We start from the raw sequence: 12,648 nt of genomic DNA, 5'->3' as shown, positions 1-12,648 counted from the left end.
AAAGGTCATTTGTGTTTCTTCAAAAACCACCAAGTGCTAGTTCTTCAGTTATTGATGGGATCTAATCAATCATCTGAGATATATGCCACCTACTGTTTTCAATGTAAATATTTCCTGGACCAAAAGCCTGGAAAAAGCTGCAGGTGTGAAAAAGAGTAGGCATGAGTGCATTAGCTTTATAGATCGGTGTGCAGATTGTGTTGAATGGAAAAACACAAACATTTTATAAAGTTTTTTGTTTTTTGCTGTTCCGGTGTAATTCAGTATTATTCTTTTTTTTTAGGTCAAAGGTTAAAATGTGGGCATGTTTTTGTTGTTTACCGTCACTCACAAAAACTCAAACAATCTTCCAAATAAATTAAAAGCCCTTCGATTGTTCCAAAATGAACAGACAAAAGCCATTTGTATCATTTAATTTGTAATTGTAAAAGTGTGTCCTTACACATTGACTACAGAATGTTGAAATTTTCACTTTAATACACTTTGCTGTAGTGTTATTGAGCATTGTTGCATTTCCCTTTTATTTTTTTTATATCTGTGCAACAAAAGTTTTAAATACTTTTAAAACTTATTAGTAATTAACTGTCACTGATCCACTAACCTGTCCAGGGTATATCCCACATTCAACCAAAAGTCCCGTTGTGACCCCCAAATTGGATGAGGCAGGTTTGGAAGATGGATGGATGGATTTGGCCCAATAATTAAAATGCAACAGACATGTCTTTGAGATGAGGCAGTAGTTTGTTAGAAATCTACCTCTTAGTTGTGGGCGAAACCATTGGTGCACCCCCACATCCCATCATTTCTCTGTTTCCACTCTCTACCACTATCTTACAGCCCCTCCCAAGCCCAACCTAGTATTAGCAGTGCAACAGAAATGGCGAGCAATCTTAGATCTATCTAGCCATACAGTTTGGAGCCAGATGCCAGCTCCGGCGAGGAAAACTAAGACGTACATGGATTTGGTCGTCCAAGGTGGGATGTATCGGAATGGAGCTTGTGGCCCGCCGATTATAGCTTCTACGTTACACCTACGAGCTTTTTAACACTGCATTTTTTTGTCTGCTCCTGTTTCACAGCAACTTGAATAAAGAAATGCTCAGAAATGCAATGGTACGCTTAATTTTCTTTATATAAGTCCTTCATCATGACCCCAAAAACACAATTTGAGACATCATTTGTGTCTCTTTGGAGGAAATATATCCGAATGATCCATGCACATTCAGTTTTTTGGGGGGATTTTCAAGTTTTATTAAAAACATTAAATAAGTTGGCCTAGTTGTTGTAGAGTTCTGGACCTGTTACATCACAAACACAGATCGTCTCCAAACTTTCCATTTTTCCAACAGATGTGCTGCATCTGTTGCGTGATGTGTTCATCTTGTTTTTATAGCTTGTTTTTCACTGTCTCTTATACTTGAGGGAGCATGAATTAATGAACATCTTTGAACTTTGAAGACTTCAGGCACATGAATATGACGGATACTCCATGATTTCCATGTTAAGCTGCGGAAACAAACTGTTTGCTACTTCTGCTCATTGCAAACGTGCCGAAATACATTACATTACATGTTAAAAAGTCATCTTTCACTTTCACAAAATATTCAAACATTTTAATCTGTGTACAATAAACTGAGCTGTAAAGTTATGATATGAGGAAAATTTAAAGTAAACTGTTGTAAAAATCCCTGATTTAAAAAAGAATATCTAGTACCTATTTCGAATTGTTCTCCTTAAATCCAACCTCCTTAAATCCAGTTTCTAATGAGCAAACAACATCTGTTGCACTGGACAATTACTCTCTGACATCAGGATTTTGAACTGCAAAAATGAAATCCAAAATGTGTCTGCCACATCAACTGCACCAACCCGCTAACAACATTTTGAAACTTAGCAATTGATGAAGAGTTTTGCAAAGTCAACAAGAAAACAAGCCCCTCATAATAAACAAATCCCCCCCTAGGATGTTTGAAATGCAACTAGAACAAATAAATGTTGAAAAGCTTTTCTTAATCAGGCTGCACACAGTTTATTTTAGTGTAAATTTGAACTCTTTAACATGGAAGTAGATGGACAGTTGCTCCCTTCTGTGCAACCAGTCTCCAGTGGTCTTTTGAGGAACTGCAACACTTCCTGCTTCAGATGTGGGAAGGAAATTGGAGGCTTGGTAACACCTTAACCATGCATAGACACTATTGGCTCCATGAAAAATGCCCCTACTAAACATATCAATCCCATCAGTCTGTCTCCATCAAAGTGCCAATCTGTCTCCATCAGTTTCCAGACAATCACTCCAATTAGAAAGGATTATTGTTTCCTAAAGATGGATTGATAAGATATTATGGAAAACAGTTCTCTCATGTGTGATTTTTTTCTAGACTAAATTTAGCTATATAAAACTTTTTTTGAGGATATAAAAAATCCGATTGACCTCTGATTGAAGGATCATATTCAGTTCCCGCACTAAACTCCACATTGTTCCTGGTGGTTAGACTTGGTTTGGCGCCATGTATGTAGCAGAGGCAGCACCAGTGTGGGAATGTGAGTGTGTATGCGACTATAAAGCGCTTTACACTTCAATTAAGGTAGTGAAGCATCATATGATGAGCACCATTTATCATGACAGTTATTGTAAGAAGGTGTTTGCAAAAGTGTCCTGCGACAGACTGGCGACCTGTCCTGGGTGTGTCCCACCTTCGTTCAACAGTGGCAGGGTTAGGCTACGGCATCCCCATGACCCAGAAAGGGTTAAAGCAAGAAAAAGAATGGATGGCTAGATGTGTAAAATTATTTTTTGATATTAATATTGGCAAGAAAAGTCATAGAAGTTTTACCTTTTTTCTGAGAACAAGTATTCCCTTAGTCAGGTGTGTATTGTAGCCATTTGGCTAACATTATATATTGTATTTATATTCCATGCATGGATGCTCCTGTCCTGCCTTGGTCATTTAGCCATTTGAGTTCCCTGTTGATGGGTGCATTTTGGAGATTGCCATGTCTTTATTAACATGCGTTTGGATTTTAGAACTTTGGAAGCATGACATTATATTATTCTTAGGCCATGTTCAGACTTTTGAATGCTATTTTGGGGGGTTTTATTGTAATTTTTCACTGTTTGAGTTCACAAAATATTTGACAAAAAAGGAAGAACATTGACCGTTTCTTATGAAGCAAGCATCAGATACGAGGCAGTTCCTGTTCCCCAAAACACCTGAATGACAGCAGTTATAGTGTTTTGTAACCTACAAAAAATATTGAGGGATAAATTAGGCTTATATTTTTTAAAAGATTAATATTTTAAGCTCTGCCAGGTGACACAACTGAAGGAAACCAAAATTATCGATGCCAACTCACTTTAAATGTGTATTTAAATAAATATCACAACTGAATGTCCATAAAATTCAAAAACAAGTATTGCAAACATGGTTTTATTTTGAAAAATTTTGCATATTTCTTAGCTTGACTGTATTTTGACACATAGAGTTGAAATTTTGTTGAACTGTCACCGATGAACTGTAACTGACTTTTTACCCCAAAAAAAATGCGTTTACATGTTTTTTTCTGTCTAGTTTAGCTAAATATATATCTTTTTAAATAATGTATATACACCCATCTGGAGCTTCTGTGACTGTCATCATCTGTGGTTTGATGTCTGTAGTCCACCTGTTGAAGCGCCCTAAGGCTACAGACTGAACTTAAACTTGACCCTAGTGTTCATTGGTGTGAAAAAGAGAAAAGAGCTTAAAAATGTTGCATGAATGTGGCATGAATTTAGATTTTTTTTATTAATATAGTGTATTTTATGTGTGTGTTATTATAACAAGTTGTATACATTGCATTAATTTGTTTGTTTTTTATTCAAATTTAAATGTCAAATTAGTGGAACAACATTGCCCTCTGGCAGCCAAATTCTGTATTATACAAGAAAATAAAACAACACTTCCCCCTGATGGTTACCGGTGGGAATTAGGCAACACTGCCTCGTGCGGTGAGACAATGAACTACACCGTGACCCGGAAGAAGACTCCTGTTGTTGCCCCACGTGTGTAGTGGTCGAAATCATGGCTGCGTGCAGCGTGGAGGAGCTGTTAGCGAAAGCCGAACAGGAGGAGGCTGAAAAACTGAAGACCATCTCCGTCCAGAAGGAGCTGGATTTGGACTTTGACGTGGGAAACCTGCTAGCTTGTGACAAAAACCGCATCGAGTCCAGGGACTTCAAAGAGCAGAATAAGGAAGACTTTCTCCGGTCGCTGGCCCGCGACAACACGCAGCTTCTTATCAACGAAATCTGGAAGGTGCCGACCGAGAGGGTCGAGGAGGCGATCGTAGCCAAACTACCGGAGCCGACGACCCGGTTGCCCAGAGAGAAACCTCCTCCGAAGCCCAAACCCCCGACGAAATGGGAGCAGTTCGCCAAACTGAAAGGCATCCAGAAGAAGAAGAAGACGAACCTGGTGTGGGATGAAACGGCCAAGGAGTGGAGGAGGCGCTGGGGCTACAAGAGGGCCAACGACGACACCAAAGACTGGCTGATCGAGGTTCCGCAGACCTCCGACCCGAACGAGGACCAGTTCGCCAAACGCGCCCATGCCAAGAAGGAGAGGGTGGCAAAGAACGAGTTCAACAGACTGAAGAACGTCGCCAGATCTCAGAAAATAAAAAACCCCGGTGTGGGGCTGCTACCCCGAGCCAAGCAATCCAAAGACGAGCTGAGCAAAGCTGTGAGCGTGGCCAAAACCTCCACGGCATCCGTGGGCAGGTTCCAGGATCGCCTCCCAAAGGAGAAGCCCCCCAAGAACGCAGGCAAGAGGAGGAAGTTTGAGCCCCTCATCGGGGACTTCTCCAGCGAGAAGCACAAGCAGCTGGAGCTCCTGAAGGTCATGGACAGCAAGAGGCCCAAGCTGGACATCACCAAAGCCGTCAACAAACAGATGAGAGAGGAGGACAGGGAGGAGGCTGCGTCCAGGAAGAAGGGAGGCAAAGGGGGAGCCACCCGGAGGCCCAAGGGGAAGGGGGGCAAAGGAAAAGGAGGCAAAGCTGGAGGAGGGAAGAGGAGAGGGAAACCTGGGAAGCGCTGAAGAAATTCTCTACATCCTGCTGCTGCAGAGCTGAACTCTGAGGACCGATTCCTGCTCCCCATAGCTTTTTGACTGTACTGTTGACAGAAAAGCAAATATATTCTACAATTTAAATACAAAAGTCTGCCGTTTCAGTTTTTTTTTACCTCCAATAAATGTCATATGGTTTTCAAAAAAAACTTATTTCCAATGAAAAGCTAATTTTAAGATTAAAAGAAATTCTGTTGCATTTTTCTCATGATGGAGGACATAAATAAAGAAATTTTAGATTAAAACTGCATTATTGAGTATTTCTTTATTCAGATCCTTGTGAATCAGGAGCAGACAGAAAATGCTGTTTGATAAATCCCTCAGTTGTAACGTAGAAACTGAACTGGGCAGACCAAAGTCTCCCTGCTCCGCCTCCACTTGCACACAAAGATGTAGAGAAATGTGAGGCGCTGTAATCTAGTGGGAGAGCGTGTAAACATGGATGACGGAAAGTGGGGGTGGACATACTCTGCAGCAATAGTTCCACCTACTGATGAACTGCTGCTCTGCACAAATTCTTCTCTAGAAAACAGCATTTGATTTTTCTATTTAGCCTAAAAACGGCATAGTCATAGTTGAAAAGACCGCTAGGAACACCCTGACAAAAGCGGATTGGAGTGGGAATTTAAAATCAAACTGGAATAGAATTGCTTTCTTTTTTTATCGTAAATTGTCTCAAGAAGGCTGCCTATTTTTCTTTTGAAAAGTACATATTTGCAGTTCTTTTTTTAAATATCTGAAAATTTTTATTTAATCTTGATTGTTTTTATTTATTTCCAGAGAGATCCTGTAGTAGATTTGTTTTCACAAGTCTGAAAATTATTTTCTTTTGTTTTTTAAAAAGAAAAACAAGCATTTTATTATTTATTTTTTTTTAAAAAGCATGGAGTGGCAACACAAGTGGGTGTCATCTGGCCCATAGCATAAACCAGTCATGTCCAAAGTCCGGCCCGTGTTTCAGTTTCCCCTCATAAAATCAATAATATGCAGCCCCCAGCATTCTCTAAACAATATGATTTCTTGATGGTGAATCACAATACTTAATTTATCTCAGAGGAAATTGTATTTTCAGCAGAACAACATGCACAAACAAGGAAAAGCTAATATACAAAAAACAGTGCAGTGCAAACTTAGAAGTGTGTAAAATAAACAATGTAATACTGTCAGGTGGTTCTAAGAAGAAAATTTCACCTTTCCAAATCTGGCCCTATGCAAATAGTATGGACACCCCTGTTATAAACCATAAAGTAAAAAAAATTATAATAAATATCTTTAGTTTTTAATGACACCACATGATGCCATTTCAAGCTTGGCACACATGAAAACATCTAAATATGGAACAGATTTCCTGTAGCATTTCGTAATAAGCTTCTCTGTCTTCTGCATCATGTCTGAACGATCCATGCAGTGATTTTCTGACTAACAAATGTTCTGAGCTAGCGGATGGGATCTCTTTGCACACTTTGAATGATTTCCGATTTCGGAGAGGGAAGCCTAATTTCATATCCTTTTATGGATCATCAGGTTTGTTTTGTTTTGTTTTTTTATAATCATGCAGTCCTGAGCCTTCTTCCTGAACAAAGTTTATTCCTTACCCTTGTCCATTGAATGCAGTCATATCTGAGTTTTTCTTATATGCTTCTTTTTTTCCAGACAAAATTGGGTGAGAGAGCCCCGGTTCAAATACCTGCTGGGATTCTTTTTGTGTGGAACTCTTCCTGTGCATGAATAGGGTTTTTTTTGGACACTTCATCTTCCTCCCACAGTCCAAAACATGTTTCATAAGTTAATTGGTGAGTCTAAATTGTCCCTGTGATAGCGTGGTCCTGCTACAGACTTGTGACATCAGGGAGTGATCTGCCTTTGCCCAGCAGTAGCTGGGTTGGTTCCAGCAACCCTGTGATCCCGAAAGGGATTCAGCCGGTTCAGAAGATTCTACTTTATTTATTAATAGACCTCTTTTCCTGTTGCAGAACACCTTAAAGTGCTTTACATGAAATAAATGATGTCTAAAAAAAAAACAATAGTAATTAGAATAAAAGCCCCCAACACACTTACAGATTCTACTAGTACAAACAGGGAAAACAGTTTATAAAATCATATCAAAACATAAGGAAATGTAAAAACTTCTTAAAAACTTATGTCTAAAATGATCAATTCTTTCTTAAAAACCTCCACAGTGGAATTAGGCCTTACATCCTCACGCAGGTCATTCCACAGGAGAGGCTTACATTCCTGGAATGACTGTGGACTTCTGGGACCACTAGCATATCTGCATCATAAAATAAAAATAATTCTGATAAAAAATGGATGGTTAGATTCCATTAAGACATTTATAAACTAATTAAAGGATCTTGAAATCGATTCTAAAGCTGACTGGGAGCCAGTTTCTAAAATGGAGTAATGTGCTCCTTTTTTCCTGATTAAGAGATGCACAGCTGAGTTTTGAACAAGATGCTGCCAATGAAATTAGATTTTTCTTAACACCAGAAAGAACCATAATCTATTTTAAAAATGATAAAACCATGAGTTTATATTTCAGCATTGGCTCTGGAGGGGAAGGGTCTCACTCTGACCATATTTCTGAGATGATAAAATGCAGTCTGTGTAACTTGGCTTGCGTCTGCTTCAAAAGGTAAGATCTGCATTTAAAATCTCGCCTTACTTTCATTTGATATGTAAAATTTGACCCTCTCTCTCTCTTTTAGATTCAAGACCAACAAATAAAAAATCGTTGTTTTGTCTTGATTGAACTTCAAAATGTTTTTTTATCAATGCCTAAAATATAACCTAAAAGGTTCCATGTCAGCAGGAGACACAGCCACACATAAAAACCTTTCCAAAAAATCTTGAACATTATAAAGTGTGTTTATTTTCATAATTCCATTGAAAAAATTAAACTTCTGCAGAATATAAATTCAGGTCCCACTGTTTGATTGATTTCAAGTATTTATTTTACATAAATTCCAATGTGATGGGTTTCATGGGCTGGAACCCAGATTTATGTAAAAAATCAATCAATAAATCAAACTGAAGCCATATTCTACTGACATTTAATTTTTTGAATGGAATCATGGAAATGAATACACGTTTTTCTGAAAGAGTCTGTAATTGAGTGTCATCAGGATAGTTGTGAAAACTCATGCCATGTTTCCTGATGACATCACTAAACAGAAGCGTGCACAGGATATGAATTGTGGGACCTTGTGGCATGGATAGATGGAACAAAACTGGAGCAGCTGTGTTCTAGTACAAAATGAAGCTGCACTCATGAATCGCTTGAGCTGCTCCGTTTATCTGCTTCAAACTGAGCATCAGAGTGTTTTAACTCAAGAGGCTTTATGTTGGTTTTTGGTCATGTAAAGACTCGGCTTTGGTTTTCTTTAGTCAAGAATTGAGGCATGAATCAAAAGTAGAGGGTAAACTCCTGGGATTTACACCATCATGAAATTCTTTTTTTCTTCACAAATCTGCTCCATCATGTCCTGTACTTGTGTTCTGAAGAACTCCAGCCACATAAAATGAGTTTCAGTCATTTACAGGAGTCTTCCAAACCTTTTTCCTGCTAAATTCTCACCAATCTTGGGAGGATTTTGTGGTCTTTGTTGGAGTTCCCGTGCAGACCGCTTTTCTTCTCATGTTTGCATGACCTCCGATATGATTGTTTGGCTGAGTGATTGTCCTGGTGTACATTTAGGGATGCTGTTTAATCTCTGACACAGCCAACTCTCCATACCAGAGAGGGGAGGTGGAGGAGCTTCAATCACAATCTGTTGAGCTCCCCCCACGTTCATGTTCGTCTGCTGGACTGAGAAACGGGATAGTACTTCCATGTAAACCCTGCTAGATGAGGTGAAATGAAGAATGATCATCCATGTAATGTCATGATCTAGAAGTTTTTTTTAAGACGGTTAAAGATTGATTAAAAACTTATTGATCTGACAAATGATTGATAAAATTGTGTTACTTTTAATCTCACAAATAAATTCAAATTCTATGCATTTTCTCCCATAAAATGGGTGTGTTTGTGTGCATGCGCTGCTGCAGCCAGTGCTGCAGTGGATTAGTCAGCTGCTTCTCTTCAAAGGAAGTGCAGCGAGAGTCTCCTTCAGTGGGTCAGTCATTTTCAAGATGCAGCGTATCTACGTGCGCAGCAATGAACACTTTGAGGTTTTCACCACTGTCCTTGCTCCTCAAGGTGAGTGGAATCAAACCTCCAGACATTTGTTAGGTTATTTAAAGTAGGGCGTTGTTGTTCTGCCTTCACAGACGAATGCAGTTGAAGTGATGCATGTGCATGCAAATGTCTTCTGGGACTACTTTGCAGATTGTTTAAGCTTTTTATGCTGATTCATGATTACTGTGTTTGGTTAACAGGAAGGTATCGATACAGGGTAGAAGCTGAAAAGGCAAGCATGTTTTTGTTTTTTTCACCTAGATAGTCATCATGTGTTCTGATTAATCAGACCATAAACATATATAATAAAAAGTGAAGAACACCTGTGTGGAATCAGTGCACCATTCTTTTTTTCTCTGCATTTTTACAATAGATCTGGTTTATTTGCTAAGGAATGGGGGTGGACCAGGTTAAAATACAAGTACAAAATTCAGGGTTTTTTATTTCCCTACTCAGTTATTCTCATCTCAAAACACTTTTTTTCCCACTCTTGCAGCTCTTCATGGAAACGTGCTCTTTACGCCTGATTAGAAGCTGTGTGAATTAATAAAAATTCTAATCTAAAAATACTTTAAAATAGTTTGCTTTCATTGTTTTTTTTTAAAACACATTTTGAAGATTTATTTTTAAAAATAACGCAGTGCTCTCCCTGTCCTGTAGATGGTAGCGGTGCACAGATACAGGCCTCATTGGCCAGATGAGCTGGAGTTGTTTCCAGGTGACGTCATCCTGGTGCAGTCCAAACATGAGGAGAGGTGGTTCGGGCGGCTGCAGGATGGACAGCAGGGATACTTCCCCGCCTCCTGTGTGATGGAGCTCAGCCAGGTGGGAGGGCTACCTGCATGTCTGAAGTGACTGACTATGTTGAAGGGATGCAGTGACCTAGAAACCTTTTTGTACTGCTTTCTTAGGGGTATTTCCTTACATTAATGGGATGATGATATTACCACGATGTGTCACATAAGAGAAGAAAGCTTGAAGTTAGAATGTTTTTTTTTTTAGTATTCTGGTCTGTCTTTAGCTTTTTAAAAGGGATATTTGTATTAGTTTCTTTTCAACTTCACTGAATGTTGAAACACTGCAGAGAACCTGGTTGATTTAAAAACTCTTTATCCCTTGTGCTATCTTAAATGACCCCACCCTTGCATTGACGTGTTCTCCCTACCATGGCAAAGGTGGATAAAGGTGGAAAAATTTCATGTAATCCATGGACACCAGTGAAGATCACAAATCATTGAAGAAAAAAGGTACAGCGCACTGTCTAGTGGGTCTAGATGACCCAAACTCCCAATGTTAAAGTGCCTAGGATAGCACAAGGGTCAATGAGTGTGGTTCACATTCAGTTTGAAGTCTCCTTGGAGTCCAAATCCCTTTCAGATGGTTATTTAACGTTCTCTAAGAATAAAGCTGAATTCATTAAAGAAATAGAATTTTTGTATTTAAAAGAAAATTTTCAGAAAAGTACTTGAAATACTTATTCAGAAAATATCCAAGGGTTTGCTAACATTAGTTGTTATGGGCAAACCTGAAGTATTATTAACTTTGAACTCTGGAAAAATTGGACAACTAGAAATAAGCCAAAAGAATTTATATTTGAAAACGTTTCTTTAAATAAGCAAAAAAAAAAGTTATAACTCCAAATGAAGTATTACCAAGATTATTTCGCTTTTAAAATCTTTATAGATAAGATTATTTTTCTTGCAAGACAGAAAATAAGAAATTTTTTCTTGAATCTTTCTTAAGATTCACTTTTTGCTGTGCCTACTGCAGTCAAAAATCCAGAATTTTAAATAACTATTTTTAGTTGCGGTCAGGTATTCTATTTTATATTCAGACATTGCTGCTTCTTTTCTCCCTGACATTTAAAACATTTATCCGCTGGTGTTTTACTGAGACACACTGACCTAGTTCATTTTTCTGAAACCTTTGTATGTATTTTGAAAAGGTTTTCTTATTGTTGTTCATTTAAAGTAATCTGTTTGCCAAAAAGCATTCTGTAAAATGGATTTATTCTGAAATGTTCTTTTGTAGACAAACTTGTTTTTATTAATATTTTCCTCTAAAAAAAATTCTGAATATCATAAAAGAAAATGTTCCAGAATGTTGAATAGACTTTTAAAAACTTTTCCTGCCTTTAATTTTGAAATTACTGTTTTTTCTGTCCATTAATTAGATTATTTTGTTTGTTTGCTCAATAAGTCACTGAACTTTAACCTGTAAATGGTTTAAGCATGATCCATTTAGCAAGACTGAGAAGTTTACACAAAAATGTCACCCCTTAAGTAGAAAGTAAAGTAGAAATGGACAGAAAATGAGAAATCTTTAAATAACAGTGGAGTTTATCTGAGACATTTGAACCCATTATGTCTGCATTTTCAGGCTCATCTTCTGCCTAAAGTCATTCAAAGGAGTTTATCTCTGAGGATTACAGCCAGGGACAGTGAACGCAGCAGATATGGAAAGTAGGTGCATAAAACAATCATATCGACCATTGCACACGCAATCCCTCCCCCTTTCACACGCCTGTGGACACACGCTCAGCATCCGGCAGATGTTCCCCACATCCCCCACATCTTCAAATCCATCTCGCTGCTCTCCAGTCAGCGGCCCTGAACAGGTGGCCCCTCTCGTCCCTCATTAGATGACAAAGAACTGATTACACACATAAACACACACACACCCACACACACATATGCAATTTTAAGAGAGAGAGAGAGAGAAAAAAAACATTCAATTTTTAATTATCTTTAGAAAACCTTAAAAGTATCCTCATCACTGGGATTGTTTATCATAATTTAGCAGATATCTCCATAAAAGTGCTGGAATATTTTTTTTTTATCCTTATCTACCACTGGATTTTCTGTCACGCACTCAAACACACAAACTCACAACTTCAGTCCGGCTCTCTTTACTGTACACAGTGGAATTCAGGTCACAAGGAATAAACAGGGCCTTTGTGTTTGTTATTTCCTCTTTGTCCCCCAGTGGACACATTCTGCAGGCATTCAGAAGGGGGAGCAGAGGAGGAGGAGGAGCGGAGGGAGGCTTGAATGGGGGCCAGGTTGAGAGCAGGGACCCTTTCCTGGTACAGAGGCCGCAGGTCCCTCCAGCCCAGCCTATGGCCCCCCAGATACGCAGATCTCCAAGTTTGCTGCATAGGATCTTATCCAAGTGCCGGAAAAAGAGTGAATGCCAGGGAGCCACCAATAGGGCCTTCGAGAGCGACTAACAAGTCGTTGTCTTTGTCCTGCTTTTCTGAGAGAGGTTCATGTTGTTGGGGCTGCGGGGGGGGGGGGGGATTAGTTTGGTCCACAAATGAGCTTCTGATTCATGCAAATTGCGTTATGACTCTCCTGATGTCAG

At 38.9% G+C, this 12,648-nt stretch overlaps 2 protein-coding genes across 2 annotated transcripts; both read left to right on the top strand.

Annotated features, from left to right (window-relative positions):
* Positions 1–2,796: 2,796 nt before the first annotated feature.
* rrs1 (ribosome biogenesis regulator 1 homolog) lies at positions 2,797–5,353 on the top strand. Its single transcript, XM_004081037.5, has one exon. The coding sequence runs from the start codon at positions 4,062–4,064 to the stop codon at positions 5,076–5,078; it is 1,017 nt and encodes a 338-aa protein (XP_004081085.1). The 5' UTR covers positions 2,797–4,061; the 3' UTR covers positions 5,079–5,353.
* Positions 5,354–9,027: 3,674 nt separating this feature from the next.
* On the top strand, positions 9,028–12,648 carry LOC144988264 (uncharacterized). Its single transcript, XM_078938514.1, has 5 exons — positions 9,028–9,306; positions 9,486–9,517; positions 9,946–10,110; positions 11,665–11,747; positions 12,271–12,648. The coding sequence occupies exons 1-5, from the start codon at positions 9,240–9,242 to the stop codon at positions 12,512–12,514; spliced, it is 591 nt and encodes a 196-aa protein (XP_078794640.1). The 5' UTR covers positions 9,028–9,239; the 3' UTR covers positions 12,515–12,648.

The sequence above is a fragment of the Oryzias latipes genome, chromosome 20 (genome assembly GCF_053564925.1).
Source record: "Oryzias latipes strain Hd-rR chromosome 20, Olatipes_Hd-rR_3.1".
NCBI classification, from domain to species: Eukaryota; Metazoa; Chordata; class Actinopteri; order Beloniformes; family Adrianichthyidae; genus Oryzias; species Oryzias latipes.
The sequence above is the reverse complement of the archived record's forward strand: the minus strand, read 5'-3'. Positions and strand labels throughout refer to the sequence as shown.